This window comes from Triticum urartu, chromosome 3A (assembly GCF_056163025.1).
Source record: "Triticum urartu cultivar PI428250 chromosome 3A, HENAU_Tu73, whole genome shotgun sequence".
Classification (NCBI taxonomy): domain Eukaryota; kingdom Viridiplantae; phylum Streptophyta; class Magnoliopsida; order Poales; family Poaceae; genus Triticum; species Triticum urartu.
In genome coordinates, this window is record NC_141875.1 from 112,450,041 (window position 1) to 112,465,106 (window position 15,066).

The following is a 15,066-nucleotide window of genomic DNA, read 5'->3' on the forward strand; positions in this document are numbered from 1 at the left end:
TCAAATATGCAAGTCTCATGTCGCTGCAAGCATGCACCATGACACTTGGGGGCTAATGCAAAGTCATTTTTTGCTCACCTTATTGAAGACCCGACTCATCACATTGTAATGAGCCGGCCCTTGGGGGCTACCAATTGCCTCTATCAACAATTTAAGGTACAAAGCTTTTTATCCATTACATTGAAGGGTCCACTGCTCAGTTGGTAAAGCACAAGGCTCTTAACCTTGTGGACGTGAATTCAAGCCCCATGATGGGGGTTACATCGTATGATGTTATTTTCATTGAAGAATATATCAAAATCCTAGCTCAATATTATCTTACTGAGCCGGCCCTTGGGGGCTACACGTTGCTGTTCAAAGTTTACAAGATTATATTTACAAAGTCCCTGCTCATTATTGCATAATGACCCGACCCTTGGGGGCTACACTGGTTGAAGCTTTTATGAGCATCAAGCAATTACAAGTCCCAGGTTGCTGCAAGCATGACAACCCGGCACTTGGGGGCTACATATGTGGAATACTCAATTCTGACTAGTGACTGGGATGAACAACATGGATTTCTTCAAAATTGGTAACATTTATATTGAAGCAAGTCTTAAGCCATCACTTTGTTCTCCTCAAGATTTGGGGGCTACAGGTATTATATTATTATCGAAGAAATATTTTCAAATTCTCTGTTTGAGCAAACCAGATTAACCCGGCGTCACCAATCATTATGACCCTGTGGCTGCAACCCGGCGTCATCAATAATCATGAACCGGCGTTGGCAGCAATCATAACCCGGCGTCTATCAACGGTCATAATCCGGGATCATCAGTTTTTATAACCCGACCATTTTGGTAATGTTAAACCGGCAAGTTTTACATCTTCAAACCGGCTGAATATCAGATAAGTATTTCAAGACCCATATTTCTTAAACCGGCGCTTTGGGAGCTGAGTTTAAGGAGTTATTCTTCACAATATTTCTCGGTGACAAACCAATGTCGGCAAATTGATTATGAATCTGGTCTGTTGACCCGGATTTCCCAGAAGGAGGAAATAACAAGGACTTAAGAATGATCAGGTACCGGTTTACAAAAAAATTTAACCCGGAGCATAACCTGTCAAATTTGCTCTTGAGTTTATGTTGCAGATCAGTTTAACATGGATAAATCCAAATTAAACCGGGGGCTAATGTCGGGGATATACCCCGTGGCGTAAACCGGCCAGAAGTATAAACCGGCCGGACTGGATGACTCACTGGTAACCCGCCCGAAGCTTGGCGGTTCACAGGCTACCCGCCCGGTCTTGGCGGTTCATTAGTAACCCGGCGGGCGGGTCAGATGGATGACGAGGCCCATGGCCCAGAAGGCCGGTTCACGTTTAATGGTGGGCCGGTTTATGAGAAAAGCACAAGGAACATTCCCTTACAAAGGAGGCAAGACTAGGACTCCACTTGTAATAGAGTAATCCTAGTCCTAATAGGACTAGTCATGTAAACCGCCCCTTCAACATATATAAGGAGGGGCAGGGCACCCCAAGTGGGGACAAGATTGACAAGTTCCACAAGTGGGACAAGTTAGGTTTAGACAATAGCTCTCGAAATAGAGCACTCTTGTAACCGTGATCATGATCATCAATATCAATGAAGCAGGATGTAGGCTTTTACCTCCACCGTGAGGGGCCGAACCTGGGTAAAACACCGTGTCTCTCGTCCCGCTCAACCCCTCTCAAGCTACCACATAGATGCGTTGGCCTCGCGACTAAGTCCTGACACTAAGGACATCTGCCATGACAATTCCACCACAGTTTGCTTATGTTTCCATTATTATGAACTATTTATGTTCATAAGACAATTCATTTGGTTATCTTGTGGATAGTGGTTTGTAAGACTTATCTTATTTGTTGATCACTTCAATATAATAGAATGATGTATTTGTGTTTGATATCACATTGGTATCATGTATGTTGGTGAATCGATCCATGGGCTGGCATGGTAAGCACGAAGACCTAAACCTTATCAGGTTGGTTGTTACAGGTACTTTATGAAGTATAAGAAGAGCCTTTTCTTAACTTCGCATTCGGCAAATCAGTATCAGGAAAATAGTTCGCTCCCAAAAGTGTGGCACATAAAATATCTAGGTTCCCTTGTTTTGCCAGCATCGCTAGATTGAAACATATGTCACAAAAAACCCATGTGTCCTTGATTTTTTGGAACACACAGTTTCCACCATGCCATCCAATGCATCCACTTTTGATTGTCCTTGTCACCCCACTAAAATTTTGACATCATGTTAGTTATTCCTTTGCAAGTTTCTTTAGGAAATTTGAAGACAGACATAGCGTAAGTTGAAATAACTTGTGCAACAGACTTGAGGAGAACTTCCTTCCCACTAATGGATAATAATTTTTCTTTCCATCCACTGATTTTCATGATAATACAGTTGATTAGGTATTGAAAATAGTCGTTCTTGTCCATACCCACGGTAGTTGGCAACCCCAAATATCTATCATTGAAAGCCTCCATCATGATGTGCAGAGTGGTAAAAATTTGCTCCCTTATTTCCACTCTTGCAATGGGCTAAAAAATTGCTCCCTTAACTTTAGAAATATTTATTTTCACTTTCCTCCCCATGTGCTAAAAGAGAATATAAACTATCCGTACTTTTATTGCGAGGAATCAAAGGGTTTATTATTCCATAGTGATAGAGTTAAAATCTTTAGTGACTAAATCGCTAACACATGGAGGGGATTGCCTACGCCAGAAGGTTGTACTATTCTCCATTCTATCAAAGTTGGCTAAACTATCTGCAACTCTATTCTGTTGATGAAAAACTGGAATAACAACCCTATCATTCAAAAAACCCTTGATCTCAGACATCAAGTGGCCATAAGCTGATCTATCCAAGGAATCATAGGAAAGCGTTTTGAGAGTGATTGCACAATCAGACTGAAGCATAATTCACCTATTGGAGTGTTTCACCAACAGACTTAAACCTTCAATCATTGCTTGTAACTCCGACTCAAGGGCCTCATTGCAATGGAAGAGTTTCCGGTAGGCAGCGAAAATCACCCCACCGTCTCCATCTAGAAGTATCATACCTGAACCTACCGTGCCATCCTTATTACTAAAGGAACCATCCGTTGACAATGCAACCCACCCCACTGGTGGCTTCGGCCAAGCACTTTGTAGCGACCAGACCTCAAACAGTCTGATCTCTGTGCTCCGATGTCATCCCTGGATCAGTAATGCTGACACCACACAGTACTCAGAGGATTTATAACAGAGTAGCAATCACACACTTATTACATCGAGTGTCTCAATAGAGAACTTATTACAATAAATATGGCTTAAGGTCATCTAATAACGATAACAGCGGAAGGCTTGGAAGATAAGTGAGTCCATCAACTCCAACGGCATCACTGAGTATAGAACCACGACCTAAAAACTCCTTAATCGTCGTCTGACAAGTCTGCAACATTAACGTTGCAGCCCGAAACGGGTCAGCACATGGAATATGCTGGCAAGGTAACACATAGAGAGTAATGGAATGAAACAGCTATACTATATGCATATTTGGCTGGTGGAAAGCTCTATGGTTACAATTTTGCGTAAAGCCAATTTTTCCCTACCACAAAGGAATAAAATTTATTTAACTATCATGGTAGTTGTTAAACATTGAGAATGGTTGACAGGATCCTCAATCCCAATTAAACATCATCATTATCAAAACCCAACAAAATTAATTTAGAGTAACATGTTGAGATTCACATGATAATCCAGGTACTAGATACTCAAGATGTCAATAACCGGGGACACGGCTAATCATGATTAGTTTAATACACTCTGCAGAGGTTTGCGCACTTTTCCCCACAAGACTTGATCGCCTCCGTTTGGTTTCTCGCACTACATGGCGTTTGAGAAGACGGATGACCGAGACATAGTCTTTCAGAAGCGCTAGCACCTTACGATCGGGTAGACCATACCACCTACATCCCCTACATCTGCTAGTCTACCACTGTAAGAGTTCGCACGACTTAGTCAACTATGCTAGAGCCCATAATAGCTTATGGCTGCACACGGAAGTTTCTAGCATGAATAATCTCATGATCCCTTTGAGCCTGGGTGGCGGTCCAAAAGAAAATAGGCAATCCTGAAATACCCAGGTACCTCAATCCACCCAGATGTGTGTTTAAGTTGCCACCTTAGATAAACCATTAATTAACAAACTCACATCTGTCATGGATATCACTCACCCAATCGACGTCTACTAGCATAGCATGGCATAATGGCAAACGTAGAAGTAACTCCCAAAGGTTTGATATATATAACAGGTGATAGGTACTACCTCAACTACTTCCCATCCCACAATTTAATTAGATCCTAATCATGCAATATTTGAGGATTGATCTAATGCAATAAAACTGGGTAGTAGAAAAGGTATGATCAAAGTGTTACTTGCCTTGCTGATGATCCGCGAAACCTAGCGACTCGAAGTAACAGGCAGCACACTCCGGGTATTCTATCGCAGACAAACAAACAAGCATACAATAAGTACTTATCTAATGCACAGGTAAAAGTCAAATAAGAGATCTAACCAGAAAGTTCAACTTAAGAACTCCGGTTTGCAAAAAGAATCAAATCGAATGAAGCAACGAAAGTCAAACGGCGAAAGAAAACAACTTCGTTCTACTAATCTGGATCTAAGTCAAATTTTACAGTAGCAAAAACTTGTTTAAGTTGGTTAAACGGATAGAGGGTTTCGAGACGAAACTCCAGGCGCTTGAATCGCCTGATTCCGATAAACGAGCGAAAAATTATACTAAAACGAAAATCGGATCAGAAATCGCGATCAGAAAAATCGTGGATTTAATCCGAGAAAAAGAAAAAACGACGAACGTTCGCCTGAACGAACAAACGGACGAACGTTCGCTAATTAAATAAATCGGAAAACCGATCTATTTAAAAAAACTGAAACTAAAAAAACCGACGGAAAAACCGAACGGTTTTTCGAAAAAAAATGGCGGCACGGATTTCGAGGCGACCTCGGGCGGCGGGCGGCGTCTCCGGCGACGGCGCGGTGGGCGGCGGCGGCGGGCGGCGCGGCGCGGCGCGGGGTTCGAGGGCGGCGGCTAGGGTTTGGCTCGGGGCTGGGCTGCCCCGGCTTTTAAAGCCTGCCCGGGCCAGAGTCCCAGGCGGACACGGCCCGGTTAGGTCGGTGCGCGTTTTTTCAATAATTACGCGCAGAAAAAAATTAAAAAGAAATATTAAACTGACTCCAAAAATTCCGAAATAAATTTTTCCGGGGTTCTAAAATCAAGCCACACAAGGTGAACATTTATTTGGGGCCTAAATGCAATTCTGAAAAACGCACATTTTTCCTAAATTCAAATAAAATAACGAAAAACTCCGAAATAAAATCTTATTTGATTTTATTATTAAATTTTCAATATTTCTTTATTTTGGGAAAGTCATTTTATTCCCTCTCTCATATTCTTGTAATAGAAATAATTAACGATAAAATAATAAAAATCAAATGATCCTATTCTCAAAATTTGAGAAAACTCAAATATGAAAATAATGAATTTCCCAACTCTCTCCGTGGGTCCTTGAGTTGCGTAGAAATTTTTAGAATCAAACCAAAAGCAAAGTAAAATATGATATGCATTTATGATCTAATGTATAACATTCCAAATTGAAAATTTGGAATGTTACACACTTGGGGGGAATTGTGACCTTCAAATGAATGCCCGGTTCACTAACATGAGCGGTTTACCTTTGATGATTTCCTCAACGCTCAATGAAATTTGGTTGTAAGAGTTATAATAGCTGATCAAGAAAGAACATGACACTTCCAGTGGCGAAAGATTTACCATGTTCCAACTCGTTCCTGAGATGCCAAATTCTCCACAACACCATGATGATCTTGCTTCTAATATGCTCATGTGATCCCGCGAGGAGGTGAAACAGCCACTCGTCACCTTGCAATAACCATTGGAACCTAGATGCCTCCTATTCTTTTCTGCGTTGGTGGCTAGTGGCCCGGAGGATACCTGCCATGCTCCCTGTCTCGTGGGCATAAAACTCTCAATTTCTTTCGAGTTAAGCTGCAGGGGAAACCCCCGTGGATTCTGATAAATAACAAAAAAAATCCCCACTATGCTCGTTGTACCCTGGATACACCACCCCCCCCCCCCCCCTCCCCCGCCGCCGCTGCGTCGAAATGGGAGGTGCTAACTCGACACCAGTGGTCGTATGAGGGCCGAACCATTTTAAAATCATGGTTCCAATCACTTGAGTTCTACTGAGGAGTTCACGACTCTACTTTGTTGCCAAATATTTGCAATATTTCATTACTCTGTAATGTTACAAGAAAATTATGGTTAAACTCGTATTTTAGCGACGGAAATTTCAGTACTTCATTCAGACTCGTTTTGATAAAAGTAACAAAAATGATGGGAAAACATCCAAAGATAATATTGTCTAAAAAAATTGAGGTTCCACAAAGTGTAACTCATATAGATCTAGGAGTTAATTGATTAATTACTGAAGACTTATATTTTGGAGGAATTAATCAAGATTTACTCAAACAATTTGGATATATATATATAACGATCGAGCAAAAGCAAAATTGTTCAACAAGCAAAATCACCCATCTTAATTATGTGGCGTAATGGCTGAATTACATACTACAGTATGAAAGATTACATACCCTTACTCGCTATAAGGATGAAATAAGGAAACAATGTTATTTGATCCGGCAGAATACTAAAATTTGGAGATATACCAATGGAAACAAATCAAACACAATCCAATGCAGCAGGAGGGACTGATCGACCAAATCAAGCTAGCACTATGGCTCCGGCTATCACGAGGCACGCCAAGAAACCGCCCCGCAAGGCTGACGCGGACGATGGCGAACTCGGCGGTGGTGCCACCGTACCATTCGTTACCGGCGGCGGCGCTAGTTCCGGAGGCGGCGAAGTGGAAGAATTCCCCGCGGCCGGCGGCGCTGGCGCCGGAGGTGGCGACGTGGAAGAATTCCCCGCAGCCGGCGGCGCCAGCGCCTGAGGTGGCGACGTAGAAGAATTCCCCGCAGCTGCTGGAGCGGGAGGTGGCGACGAGGGGGATGACTTGGGTGGTGGCGACGGTTTTGAAGGAGCAGGTGAGGGGGTAGCGCGCACGGCGAGGACGACGACGATGAGGCGCTCGCCGGCGTGGCAGCGTCCGGCGTCGCCGCTGATGAAAAAGTGAGGGCCGGAGTAGGAGAGGACGAAGCCGGATTCGCCGCCGCCGAGGCGCATGAAGGGGTCGCTGGTGTTGCATGCGTCGTAGTGGCTCTGGTTCACCACCAGCACCGAGTCCTCTTGCCCTTTATACCTAAACACTGCGGCGAACCAAGCCCCTCAGATCAGAAACCCAGGCACGAACCAGATCACTCCATGCATGCATGGATCACGAGTTCACGACGTACTATATACACGTACCGAGGCGGTCGTTGACCTGGAAGCGATTGCGCTCGGCCCAGTGGTTGAACGGCTCAGCGGGGTTCGCCGTCCACCCGCCGCGGCCGCCGACGATGAAGTCGCGCCCCGCACAGCCCGTCGCCAGCAGTAGGAGGGCCACGGCGAGCAGCGCCACCGCCATGCCAGTCATGTGCAAATTACTCACCAACGGCGCTGCCTTAGCAGCCAAGGGAATGTGCTTGTGTGTGGATGTGTATGCGGTATGCAACGCCAGCCTGCAGCAAGTATATATGGCGGGGTAAAATGTTGCCGTTGTTGGGAAGTAATTAATGGACGATGCAGGAATTAGCTGTGCCAGCCGCGGCCGTTGCCAAAAGCTTTACTTCCTGCCTAGTAATGCTCTGGAGAAACGTTGTCATCCTGCGGGCGGCCACGCGGCTCGGTCAATGCATGCCATACTGCCGTGCGACGACCACACACTGGACTGGCGACTATAGAAAACCTACTAAAAATGAGAACTATACAAACCTTTCTTTGTGTTTTTTTTATTTTTTTTAGCATCGTTTCTTTTAGGTTGAGAACTGTAGAAACCTACTAATGAGCCAATGTGGCCTGCCAAGACTAAAATGTCACGCAGAGGCTTCATTTTCTTGCTGAGCCGAACAATGCCTTACTATGAGTGTGTCAGAGAGAGAAAGGAAAAAGTTCATTTTAAACCTTGAATTCGTAGACGTTCGGCGAATCAAACCCTGAAGTCGAAATCCCTGTCGTTCGGACCCCAAACTAACTAATCCCGGTCCAAATCAAACCTTAGTGTCGTTTCCCAAACGGGGATTGCCGACGTGGCAATGGGGTGGCCGGGATGGGTTGTTCGGCGCGCGCCTGAGGCGATATTAGTGGGCCGGCCCAGTTCGGCCCATCATTTCGCTTCATTCTCTCCGTGTCCCCCTGCATTCCTCCTTCTCTGGCGACGGCAATGGCGACCGGCGGTTGATCGCCACCTCTGCGACGATCGTGACGGCGCGACGGCGCGTCGAAGAAGAAGGTAATGTCCTGGATGCCCTCCTCACTTGTTATTCATAGGTTGGAGTAGTTGCGGCATTAGGGTTAGGGTTTCAGCGGCAAATTTGGGGACGATTTGGGTGACGTAAAAAAATTGATTTTTTCTGAAGGGAATAGGTTGTTAAGCTTTATTTTGATCGCGGTGTATGATTTTTCAGTGAAATCATGGACCCGAGTGAGATTTTGAATGTTCGGTTTCATATTGGAGGGAAGTTCATCCGCATTGGTCCAAATTTGGACTATGTTGGGGGAGATCAAGCAATGTCAGAGATTGAGAGGGATAAATTGTCTCTGCAGGAAGTGAAAGGCTATTTAAAAGATCATACTCAGTTGATGAAATCGATGAAGTTCTATTTTCTACTTCCTGGAAAAGAGCTTATCAATGGCTTGATGTTCCTTAATGATGACAGTTGGTGTGTGAAGATGGCTGAGTACATTTGTGTTGGAGGAGTTGCTGATGTGTATGTGGAGTATCATGGAGAGGAAGATAGCAATGACAACAACAGTGGGAGTGATTTTGAGGATGAAATCATGGAACAGAGTGATGCTGATGAACTAGATGCAGTTATAACTGCTGAAGAACCAGATGCAGAACTGCTGATGAACCAGATGCAGTAACTGGTGTTGAACCTGCAGAGTCTGACACTGATGTGCTCATACCTGATGAAACTGGTGTGATCACTCAAAGAATTTGCAGCCCCTTGAAGCAGAGAAGAAGCAATGCCATAGAAGTAGATGTGGATGAAATGGCAGGCATGGAAGGAGTTTTTTCTCAGGTTTTGGATCCAAGTCAACCTGCATCAGCCTGTGCTTCTGAACCTCAGGCTTCAGGGCATGTCAATAATCAAATGGTGATAGCTGCAAATGTTGACAGTGGCAATCAAAATTCAGACTCAGACAGTGACACTGAATACATTGGACATACTGATGATAGTGGGGAGGATTCAGAAGTTGTGAAGCTCAGGAGACATGCTAGGAAATTTAAGAAAAGGATGAGAGGCTCCAAGAGCTGGATAGGTAGGGATGCTACAGGGCCAGTGCCAATTGAATTGATTGCCAACATGGAGGAGCAAATTGAAAGAGAAGAAATGGATTGGAACTATGATTCATCTGATGAGGACTACAGCTATGATGAAGATTCAGATGGTCATATAAGGAAGAGGAAGAGTACATTCCCAAGATACAACCCTGAAAGTGAAGTACCACATTTTGCTTTGACCATGGTTATAAGAAGCAAGAATCAGCTGTGCAAAGCTTTGAGAAGATATGGACTAGTAACAAAGAGGAGCATAAAGTTCATGAAATCTGAGTGTGACAGAGTAAGGGCAAAGTGTGGATGGCCTGGCTGCCCATGGCTGATATATGCAGCCAAGAGATCAAGGACTTCAAGATTCCAAGTCATAACATATAATGATGATCACCAATGTGCACAGAACAGATGCAACAAGTTGGTTACTGCAAAGGTGATTGCACAGAGGTATGAGCACTTCATATTGGCAAATCCTATGTGGAAAAGTGAGAGCATGAAAGCAACTGTTTTGCAAGATATGTTTGCTGATGTCTCCACTTCAAAGTGCAAGCATGCAAAAAGAATTGTCATGGACAAATTATTGTGTGGAATGAACAATGAATACACTAGAGTGTTTGACTACCAACTTGAGCTGCTAAGGAGCAACCCTGGAAGCACAGTTGCTGTTTGCATAGATCCAACCAACATGGAGGAAAGTGTATTCCAGAGCTTCTATGTGTGCTTTAATGCAATGAAGCATGGATTCAAGGCTGGTTGCAGAAAAGTAATAGGCCTTGATGGTTGTTTCTTCAAAGGTGCAGTGAAGGGTGAGCTATTGTGTGCCATAGGTAGAGATGCAAATAATCAGATGTATCCACTAGGCTGGGCTGTAGTTGAGAATGAAACTAATATCACATGGAAGTGGTTTGTTGGGCTGCTCATTAAGGACTTGGAAATAAACAATAATGGAGCTGGCTGGGTTATTATTTCTGATCAGCAGAAGGGCTTGATAAATGCAGTGAACGACCCATCCCAGCCACCCCATTGCCACGTCGGCAATCCCCGTTTGGGAAACGACACTAAGGTTTGATTTGGACCGGGATTAGTTAGTTTGGGGTCCGAACGACAGGGATTTTGACTTCAGGGTTTGATTCGCCAGACGTCTACGAATTCAAGGTTTAAAATGGACTTTTTCCGAGAGAGAAAGGCCTCACCACTGTGGCCCACCCGAGCCATTCGCCGTCTCGCTTGGTTGCACCTACGAGATGGAGCTAGGGAAAATATTAGATTCTACCAGCACTTAGATAATACCGTGATACGGGTTTTTGGGCCATTGGATCTTGAATCTGACGCTCCTCAAAATCTATTGTACATCTACATAAAATTTTGAGACTCTCGGATGACTTTTTGGCAAAATGTTCAAGAGCTCCTTGGAGCCGCCGGATATCCAACGGCTCCCAGTAGCACGTATCACGGTATCACCTGATATCTTTGTGAGGGAGCAAACCTCAAAGACAATAAACCTTGGGCAAGGAGCTCCTGTTCGATGCTTAAGGCGATGGATACCGCCATTGGCGCTCACATGCAACGCGGCGAGGCCCAAGGAAGGTTGTTATGCTCGTATTGCAAAACACACACGTAATTATGGTAGAAGAAGGATTCGACCTCTGTCCAGTAGCCAAACCTTAGAAAATAACCAGTAGACTTAACTCCCTTAGTTGTCCATTTTGAGGAAAATAACCCTTCTTTTAGTACGTCATTAACACGTAGGAGTATTACATACCCGGTCTATTATGCGTATTTATTTTATGATAAAATAAAAAATGGAAAAATAATGCACAATAAAAAACATGGACTTGAAGAAAGTTCATAAATTTGAAAAGGTTCATATAAAATGAAAAAAGTTTGTGAATTTAAGAAAACTTCACGAATTTGAAACAAGTTCACAAATTTCAAAAAAACATGAAACTTCAAAAAAAGGTTCACCAAATTTTAAAAAAAGGTCATCAATTTTGAACAAAAAGTACAACAATTTTGAACAAAAGTTCATCTATTTGAAAAAATATGATCAAATTTTTTAAAAAGTACATGGAATGAAAAAGTTCATCGATTTTGAAACCAAGTTCATCAAGTTTTAAAAAAGTTCCCAAATTTGAAAAAAAATCAAATGCAAAGAAAATGTTCGTAAATTTGAAAAAAGGTCACCGGTTTGGAAAAGAAATGAAAAAAGGAAGGAATATAGAAAAAAGAAAAATGGACCGAAGAAAAGACTAAAAACAAGCAAGTAAGCACATCACCTATGGTGGTCGGGTGGTTACCGTAGCATGCAATGGCCTAGGGAGTGGCCGGTTTGATTCCAGACGACACTTGTATTATTTCCGCTTTAAAAAACAGAAAAAGGTACATGGAAACGGCCCAGCATGTAGGGGTGTGTGCGCCCGTTTGCAAAATGCATAGTAACGGGCTCTTAAGGCGCCAAATATGAAATGCCAGGGAGGTCCCCCAACCTTATTTGGTGCCTTAAGGGTTTATTTAGGGGTTGGTGCGTTAAGGTGCATTCTAGAAACCGTGGCACATCATCCACATCACTGGTATCTACATTGTCCGGCCCATATTTGTTTTTCCATTGGTTTCACAAGTTGTTTTCATTTTTCGTTTATTTATTTTAATCTTTCTTTTTATTTCTGTCCGTTATCAAACTTATGACTTTTACAATTTTGCAGACGTTTTTATACTTAAAAAACCTTTAAAAATATGTGAATTTTTATTTTCAAATATGTGAAATTCTTCCCAAATCCGTGATCTTTACCAATTTTTGTGAACTTTTCATAAATTATGAACTATTTACCAACTCTTTTGTGATATTTTTAAAATTCATGACATTTTTTCATTTTTGCGAGTATTTTCCAAATTACAGACTTTTTTCAAATTCATGAATTTTTCACAAATTTGCTAACCTTTTTCCAAAATTCATGAACTCTTTCAAAAAATTGAATTTTTAAAATAAATACATGAACTTTTTTCAAAATTTGTGATTTTCTTTCCTTTTCTGAAAAACTGAATGGCCAACTCCCCGTGGTCAACGCAATGGTTGTAGGTCCACCGGTTAACCAATTTTTTTAAAAAGAATGTCAACTGGGTCAGCCCATATACTCCGTGTGTGATCGCCAATTATCCTAGTTGGCAAGCTCTTAACAAGCTCCTATTGGACGCTCAATCATTCAAATGTCACAGTAAGACACATGGGCGCTTCTATTTTAACCAATTGACTACAGCACCCAGTATAGTAGCCAACTGTGTACTAGCACCTTGTTTTTAGCCATTTTTTAGTTCCGGACAATTTGGAAAAATATGAGTATACTTTCAAGGAAAATAAACTTGAATTTTTCTGAAATTTTAAAAAATAGTGAAAAATGATAAGCCAAATTGAAAACAATATTTTTTATAATTCCAAATAATTTTTGTAAAACACAAATATTTCTTGGAATTTCTAAACAATTTTAAATTTCAGAATTATATTTGATGACGCAAACATTTTTGAATTTGTGAAGAAAACTTTAAAATAGAAAAAATTACGAAGTTCCCAAAATGTTTTTGAATATTCTTTTTTTTCTGAAAACAGGAATATTTTTTGAAATCACTTTTTTTAATTTTGGAACAAATTTTTAAATATTTGGACATTTTTTAGAAATGAAATTTTCAAAAAAATAGTTAACTATAAAATAGCGAGCACCGGTAAAAAGAAACGACAAAAAAGGAAAAAAAACAACCCTAAACCGATCAGGAACCTTCTCCCAATATCCGGATGGGCTACAGTAGGAGGCAATGATAGGATTTGCACATAGGAGGCAAAACAACCTCTTTTGCTAAATGCCCTGGGGCATCTAGTAACACCAAGAGCTTCAAACAGGTTTGGGAAGCTTCTAGAAGCTAACGATCCATTTTACTTTCATTGTTTTTCTTGCGTTTCATCTTTGTATATTTTATTTTCAGTTCTCCATGTTTCTTCCCTTTTTATATATTTTCAGGAAAATTTTCTAGAAACAAGTTTACGTTTGTACTAATAATGAATGATTTTTAGTTTTTGAACATTTTTCCAATTCATAAATATTTTTTAAAAATTCATGGATTTTTCACATCCATGATTTTCTTTTGAATTCAAGATTTTCTTTTCAAATTGATGATTTTTTTCTCTACTTTGTGAATTTTTTGAATTTGTGAACCTTTTAAATTTCATGAACATTTTTTGAATTTGTGATCTTTTACGAATTAGTGATAATTTTTTTTATTTCTTAACTCTTTTCAAATACATGAACTTCTTCCAAATCTACCAACAAAAATAAGAGCTAGTTTCTTTCAACCAGTAGCTAGCGCAAAAAAAAGGGCCAGACGAACGACATTAGCTCGTTGGTGAATTGGCAGTGCTAATGGCCCTAGGAGAGGCGACGAAGCGCACCTGAGCTTATGCCAGCCAAACCTATTTAGGTAGGCCGACAACATTTCAGTTAAATTATTTTATTTAGGCCAGTTTTTTTCATAAAATATGATCTACTTTTAAAAAACTATAGTATATCAATAAAAATTCATAATTTTTGGAGAATTTATAATATCCATCAACGTTCAAATAATACTATTTGCTATATTTGGTAATACTAATCAACGTTCAAAAATGTTAAAAAATGAAAAATAGTTTAAAATATATCATGAATTTAGAAAAATGTCCAGGAACACAAAGAATTTCAAGAATTTTAAGAAATGACCTGGAGCAACAAAAATTTCAAGAATTTTAAAAATGTTCACAAATTTTGGAAATTATCGTCAATTCATATCTCTAAGACCAATTTATAAAATGTTCAGAATTTTTGAAATGACCGCATATTTAAATTTTCTTTAAATTTAAGAATAATTCCCAATTTAAAATATTTCCACGACGTTTAAAATTCCCATAGTTCTAAAAAATTCAGGAATTTTAAGCAAGCTGCTAAATTCAACAAATTTTCACGAATTATAAAATATAGAAGGAAAATGGAAAGAAAAACTAAAAAGGAAAAAACAGAAAAAAAAGCCAGAACTTTTCAGAAGAAACATTCCCAATATAAAAAAACTGGAAGGGAAAACAACAATGAAGCCCAAGCACATTGGCTCAATTACGTGCTGGGGACGCTCGTTTGCGCTCGGAAATCTAGTCAAAGAGCACAAAAGTATTTTTCGCCTGAACGAGCTTGGAGGTCCTATTAAGCACCTTAAGCGACGTCTTGTTGCTATAACACTTTGCCAGCCACGGCGCAGTTGTGCTAGCAGGCTCACCTGTTCTTATTGGCCGTTTGCTTGTCTGTGTGTTCAAACAAGGGGTAGACTAGGGCTCATAAAAAAGAGTATCGATTTTTTAAAAATAAAAAGATATTCACATTTTTGACAAAAATGTTCTTGTTTTCGAAAAATAATGTTTACAATTGTTGATTTTTTTTATGAATTGCGAAAAAATCATAGATTTAAAAATATTTATCAGTTTTAAAAGGTTTTCAGGAATATTGCTAATATATTCGTGA

At 40.8% G+C, this 15,066-nt stretch overlaps 2 protein-coding genes across 2 annotated transcripts; one reads left to right on the forward strand and one right to left on the reverse strand.

Moving 5' to 3' along the window:
• Positions 1–6,599: 6,599 nt before the first annotated feature.
• Positions 6,600–7,695, reverse strand: LOC125548095 (early nodulin-like protein 14). The gene is made up of 2 exons (XM_048711777.2): positions 7,468–7,695; positions 6,600–7,367 (listed from the first exon to the last, which is right to left on the reverse strand). Exons 1-2 carry the CDS (start codon positions 7,634–7,636, stop codon positions 6,823–6,825), a joined length of 714 nt encoding a protein of 237 aa, XP_048567734.2. The 5' UTR covers positions 7,637–7,695; the 3' UTR covers positions 6,600–6,822.
• A 1,236-nt stretch (positions 7,696–8,931) lies between these two features.
• Positions 8,932–10,607, forward strand: LOC147978825 (uncharacterized). The gene is made up of 2 exons (XM_087514906.1): positions 8,932–9,056; positions 9,110–10,607. The coding sequence occupies exons 1-2, from the start codon at positions 8,932–8,934 to the stop codon at positions 10,605–10,607; spliced, it is 1,623 nt and encodes a 540-aa protein (XP_087371032.1).
• Positions 10,608–15,066: the final 4,459 nt, after the last annotated feature.

Bases quoted from the DNA above. Each gene is read 5' to 3' on its own strand.
- LOC125548095 (XM_048711777.2), bottom strand. From the start codon at position 7,636: ATGACTGGCATGGCGGTGGCGCTGCTCGCCGTGGCCCTCCTACTGCTG. The intron at 7,368-7,467 runs GTACGTGTATAT...GGTTCGCCGCAG, and splicing joins CCAGGTCAACGACCGCCTCG to TGTTTAGGTATAAAGGGCAA.
- LOC147978825 (XM_087514906.1), top strand. From the start codon at position 8,932: ATGGCTGAGTACATTTGTGTTGGAGGAGTTGCTGATGTGTATGTGGAG. The intron at 9,057-9,109 runs TGATGAACTAGA...CAGAACTGCTGA, and splicing joins ATCATGGAACAGAGTGATGC to TGAACCAGATGCAGTAACTG.